The sequence below is a fragment of the Chrysochloris asiatica genome, unplaced genomic scaffold (assembly GCF_000296735.1).
Source record: "Chrysochloris asiatica unplaced genomic scaffold, ChrAsi1.0 scaffold00423, whole genome shotgun sequence".
Lineage (NCBI taxonomy): Eukaryota > Metazoa > Chordata > Mammalia > Afrosoricida > Chrysochloridae > Chrysochloris > Chrysochloris asiatica.
In genome coordinates this window covers 1,158,309-1,164,526 of record NW_006408941.1, presented here as the reverse complement: position 1 = coordinate 1,164,526, position 6,218 = coordinate 1,158,309, and the positions used below count along the sequence as shown (strand labels likewise).

The 6,218-nt window shown below is 42.6% G+C and overlaps 1 protein-coding gene across 2 annotated transcripts in view; it reads right to left on the bottom strand.

The window, feature by feature from the left end:
- PIGU (phosphatidylinositol glycan anchor biosynthesis, class U) overlaps nucleotides 1-5,932 on the bottom strand; it is a 152,321-nt gene extending 146,389 nt beyond the window's left edge. The window contains exon 1 of one of the 2 annotated variants that reach the window (XM_006876878.1): nucleotides 5,606-5,932. In XM_006876878.1, coding sequence (XP_006876940.1) covers nucleotides 5,606-5,735 — 130 coding nt within the window. In that variant the 5' untranslated portion in view covers nucleotides 5,736-5,932. The remainder of the gene's footprint in view (nucleotides 1-5,605) is intronic. The other variant, XM_006876879.1, reaches the window with a different exon arrangement.
- Between the last annotated feature and the right edge of the window lie 286 nt (nucleotides 5,933-6,218).

Sequence of the window (6,218 nt, the reverse complement as noted above, 5' to 3'; positions counted from 1 at the left end):
TAACTACTATGCTACCAAAGCTCTTTCATTAGCCATTTGTTGTTGTTGTTAATTGCCATCAAGTCGGTTTCGACCCATAACGACCCTGTCTAGGGTTTCCAAGGAGCGGACCTTGCAGTTCCAACTGACTTTGCAGCATATTAACCCAAAGTGCCATGCCAGGACTCCTCATTAGCCATTAGAGAGATGCAATCAAAACAACAAGATGTCACTTCACCCCAGCAATAATACCAAATTTTAGAGTAAGGCAGAAAACAAATGCTTGTGTGGATGTGGAGAATTTTGAATTCTCATGCATTACTGGTGAGACTGGTATGGTACTATGGGTTAATGCAATGGACTGCAAAGTTGGTTTGAAGTACGAGGTTGGAGGTCAAGCTCACCAGCCCCTCTTCAGAAACCCTATACAGGATCGCTATGGGTCGGAACCAACTTGACAGCACTTAACAACAACACCACCATTTTATCCAGCAATCCCACTAGTGGGTATATATTCTAAAGAACTAAGAGCCCCAACATACACAGATATATGTACATCCATGTTCCTTGCAGCATTATTCACAATAGCAAAGAGCTGGAAACAACCTAAGGGATTGTTTGATGAATGGATAAACAAACTACAATACATAAACACAATGAAATATTATGCAATGGTAAAGAATCAGCAAAACACCTCATAATGTGAATCAATATGGAAGACATTACACTAAGTGAAATAAGTGAGTCACCAAAGGACAAATATTGTAAAAGTCCACTATTAGAAAAAGTCAAGGAAAGGTTTACACACAGAAAGAAAAAAAACTTTCTTTGGTGGTCACCATGGACAGGATGGAAAATTATTAGGTGCCTTCCAGTCAGTCACAACTCACAGTGACCCTATGCACAACAGAAGAAAATACTGAGCCATCCTCACAATTGTTATAAGTTTGAGTCCACTGCTGCTGCTACCATGTCAGTCCATCTTCCTGGGGGTCTTCGACCTCTTTCCCCTCTTTTCAGTAGACCCTCCACTTTACCAAGCATGATGTCCTTCTCCAGGGACTGGTCCCTGCTGATAACATGTCCAAAGTATGAGAGACCAAGTCTTGCAACCCTGGCTTCAAAGAAGCATTCTGGCTGTACCTCTTCCAGGACAGACTTGTTTGTTCTTCTGGCAGTCTGGTACTTTTAATATTCTTCTCCAACACTATAATTCAAATGTATCAATTCTTCTACCTTTTTCCTCATTCACTATCCAACTTTCACATGCATATGAGGCTACTGAAAATACCACCGCTTGGGTCAGGCACACATTAGCTCTCCAACTGGTATCTCTACCCTTGAACATTTTAAAGAGATCTTCGACAACAGATTTGCCTAATGCAACACATCGTTTGATTTCTTGATTGCTGCTTCCTTGAGTGTTGATTCTGGATCCAAACAAAATGAAGTCTTTGACAGCCTCAGCCTTTTCTCCATTTATCATGTTATTTATTGGTCCTATTGTGAAGATTTTTGGTTTTTTTTACATTGAGTTACAATCCATACCTTTGATCTTCATCCGCAGTCTTTGATTTTAAGTACTTTAAGTACTCTTCACTATAAGCAAGCAAGGTTGTATTACCGGCATATCACAGGTTGTTAGTGAGTCTTCCTCCAATCCTGATGTCATGTCCTTCTTCATATAATCCAGATTCTTGGCTTATTTGCTCAGCATACAGATTGAATAAGTATGGTAAAAGGATACAACCCTGACACACACCTTTCCTGATTTTGAACCATTCTGTATCCCCTTGTTCTGTTCTAATAACTACCTCTTGCTCTAAGTACAAGTTCTTCATGAGAACATATAACAGACACATATTAATTTGGTTGAAGGGAAAGGCAACATAAGAGTGATCAGCACAATATCACTAAAGGAAAGCAAGACACAAGAGGATTATAAGAGTTACAGACAACAAAGATAATTACTAGTAGATACATAATTCTGCATTATCAGAAATAACAAATGTGAATCTACAATTGGATACATAGGCAGACCAACAAGACAAACAGGTATGAGTAGGCAAAAGGAATGATACTCACAACAATATAGAGGTTTGTTGTTGTTAAGTGCCGTGGAGTCAGTTCCTACTCATAAGGACCCTGTAAAGGGTTTCCAAGGAGTAGGTGTGAGCTTGAACTGTCTAGTTCATTAACCCATAGTACCACACCAGGACTCCATATACAGGTTTGTTGTTGTTGTTAAGTGCCATCGAGTCGGTTCCAAGCCACAGTGACCCTGTACAGGGTTTCCAAGGAGTGGCTGGTGAGCTTGAACCACCAACCTTGCAGTTCAAATGGCTTTGCAGTCTGGCACATTAACCCACAGTGCCACACCAGGACTCCATATATACATTTAGCATACAATTATTTCTACAAACATATTTGTATGTGCTGTAAATATTATCCATGTTTTATAATAGACCAAAAGGGGGGCAAAAGTGCGTCATCTTAACCATAACCAAACACCTGGAGGGAGTGTGTTAGTGGGTCTGGGGCCATCGTCTTTAGGGACACCAAGGTCAATTGGCATAACATAGTTCAAAGACATTCTACTTTGATGAATAACGACTGGGGTTTTAAAAGCTTGCAAGTGACCATCTGGAGCAAAGAATTACAGAGAAAATAAAAATCACATAGACTCAATTAGTCTTACGGATAATAGAGCACCCAAACCTCAGCCTCTACCATGCTGAGACCAGAACAACTAGATGGTGTTGACTACCACTGCTGACCACTCTGAAAAAGATCTCAAAGGAGGAGGCTGGATAGTTTAAGAGAAAAATGTAAAACAAAACTCAAAACAATTTTTTTAAAAGGCCAGATTTACTAGTCTGTCAGAGACTGGTGAAAACTGAGACTATGACCCTTGGTTACTCTTCAGGACTGGACCTGAACTCACTCCCATGGCTCAATTATCAGCCAAACCATAGACAGTCTTGTAGGGTGAGCAATAACACCGAGGAGGAGGTATGCACTCCTTAGAACTCCATAGGAAATCAGGAGGGCAGCATTTGCCCTGGGATAAACCTCAGAAGGCAGGAAAGGATAGGAAAGAAGGACAAATGGAAACAGTAAACACAGGAAGTGAGAAGACTTCAATCAATGTCATGAAACAAAATGTGTATGCACTGTTAAGTGGAAATCCAATTTGCTCTGTAACTCACTCAACATTTAGAGTGAAAAAAACAAAAACAAAAGGACAAATACTGTATGCTTTCACTATTGTAAAAACACAAGAACAGATAGAAAACAACATTCTTTGGTGGTTAAAAGGAAGGGATTCTAGAACTTGCCCAGTGAAATAGGTTTTTTGTGGAGCCTCTGCACTGTATAGGACCTTAGGAGGACTTCTGAGCCCCATCCAGAACCTTCTAAGTTAGGACATTCCCACTAGAAAAGACAAGCAGACCAGCCTGGAACAGCTAGAACAGAAGATACATCTTCAAAGAAAGATCAGGAAAAACCCAAAATGAAAATGACAGTATGAAGCAAGTTATTTGCAGGGAAGCCATCAAGGCAAGCAATCTAGTCCCTTCAGGACAAACTCCCCTCTAAGACTGAAACTCAAAGGGAACACATGAACAGGTATGTAAGCTTGCTGGTGACGTGAGTGGAAGAGGCGGAAAGGCAGCAATGAAGAAATGAGCCGAGTTCAATCACAGTCCATTAACTCGCATTGACCTGGAGATGAGAGAGAGAAGAGGAAGAGCTGGTTGGTCCAAAGTGTGGTGAGACCTGGGGACACTTGAGTCCATGGACAAGGACATAGCCACAGAGGGCTACAGCTGAGAGTGAAGCATCCAGCTAATATGAAATGAGGGGAGATGCACAAGAACACCCAAACTTGCAGTCAGTACCCATCTGACCTAGTCTCGATGGCTTGATAATCAGAACTCGACGAGAGGAAGATTAACAAATACAAAAACAATTTTTGATAAAGGAAACAAGGGGAAATTGCTACAATTTAATGAACCTGACCTATACTCATAGAGGTAGTTACTCTAAATACCAACAGAGAGGCAAAGAGTCTTCACATCAAGTATCAACGTTATCCCCTCTGTACACAGGGTATACAGGACAGGCAAGTTACCTAAAATGAGGGGGCAATAAAGGCACAAAGTGACTGGCTTACAAAGTGTCAAGAGGGAGTTTAGTTTAAGAGTGGGGGGGGGAGAGACTCCCCACTGAATAGTTCTTATCTTGTCTCGATGGATTTTGTGAAAAGTGATGGGGATAAGATTCTTATGATTCAATAGTAATTGTTATCATGACTAATTGCAGCTGTCACAATTGTAAAGGTAGAAGTTTTGTTATAAAAACAGGGGAGTGGTTATTCTTACAGTCCAGAAACAGGACCCTAGGACTATCAAGGGATAAGAGTACAAGCAGAATGCAGGACCTTATCCAGAGAAGCAATGTCGCCAGAGACCAGACAGAGACAGAGGTGGGTAATGGAGAGGACGAGCGGCTGAAGACTCTAGATTCATGGGAAGAGAGGGACTAAGAGCTGCTGGCCAGAAGGCAGACTAGCAGAATGTTCCCTTTATAGAGGTGTAAATTATTATACATGCCTGAGTGTTTTTTTTTATTTTGTTTTTTTAAAAAAAAGCTAAAGTGTGAATAGAGAGAAATACTGTTAACTGATGGTACATGAAGGGGATTATAATCATTGTAATGAAACAAGGTGTATGTTTTGTTGAATGTAAAACTGATGATATGCCCTGTAAACTTTTACTCGATCCACAATAAAAACCTTAAAAAAAAAAAAAAATTACTGACCTGTATTCATATATTATCTGAGCATTGTATACATTTTACACATCAGTAAAAAGTTTGCTTTTGTGAATTTTTTTTTTTTTTTTAATTTTCAAATTCTGACCCTAACATAGCTGCCACCCAATTACTGTCCTACACAGGGCAGATGTTTCCTGTCTTTGAACATTTATTGATGCTGTTTATCTTCTGCTACCTGGAACTGATCAGACAATTTTCCTTTCTCAGCCCTATATTCTTCAAGAGTCAGCTCAATCCCGGATCTTTCGAAGCTGGAAAAGGAAGAGTCCCTTTATTCAGAGTCAGACACTAAAGAAAGAAGTGGGTGGTCACAGACAGTCCTAGGAAAATCTGCACTGAACTTCCCAGTCTGAGAAGAGGCAGCTAAACACACTTATACACTTGTCTTGCTTAGGCAAACCTGGCCCCCTGCCCCTAGCCTCCTTCACATACATCCCCTATCCCAGGGAGGACGGTCCACGGTCCCACGCCAAATCCTATTCATGTCCACAAACCCCAATCCACCCAGCACCACCTCCTCCAATCCCTGGTCCACCCAGGACTCTTAACGGGACACACCCCCTCAGATCCCCACCCCTCAGGTGGTCCTGCCCCAAGAACCTTGCCTCACAACCCTGCCTCCTCCTTTAACAGCACCGCCCTCAGGTCCCACCCTCTCTGAGGACCCGCCAGGAGCAGGTCCGTTCCCTCAGAACGAAGCTCTCGAGGCCATTTCTCCTGTATTCCATTCACTGGAGCCGGGACAGCGCGGGCCGATCCTGACCGCCTACTCGCCCAGTGGCCTCACCTCTCTTCCAAGAACTCAGTGGGGACACCACCTCAACCCGCTCAGAAATAAATTCGACCAAGCTGGAGCGGAACAAGGCCGCCCTCACGGTCACAGCCAACACCAGCACTAGGGCCAAGGGAGCCGCCATGATAGCTGGGGTGGGCGCGCAGGCGGGGAGGGAAAGGCGAGGCGGAAGAACCTCACGACTTGAGCACCACCCCTTGTAGTTCTCTGGTCCGACGCTCGCCGAAGCTGCACTATGAGCAACCTAATCGTGAAGACTAACTTCCCCAGGAAACGTTGCGGAGAGGTTGGCTGCGACGACGGAAAGCGGGTCGGCTCAAGATTATTTTAAACCATTGGGCGAGGCCCTCTCGGAGAACAGGTGAACTGTAGAACTGCGCGGGAGCAGAGGCGCTGACCAAACGGAAAACAATTTCCTGCCTGTGATTATGAGCGAGTTTAAAAGCTAGTTCAGTCTTAATGTGCATGTTATTTAAAAACAAAATGTTTCCTTTCTGTGTTTTTAAAGACTTTGAAGATTGGTTGATTTATTTTGCACTTGTTTCTATTTTGGTTTCTGAAACTACATTTTGGGAGAATAGGTCGACTTAATTAGTTCTTTAACCTT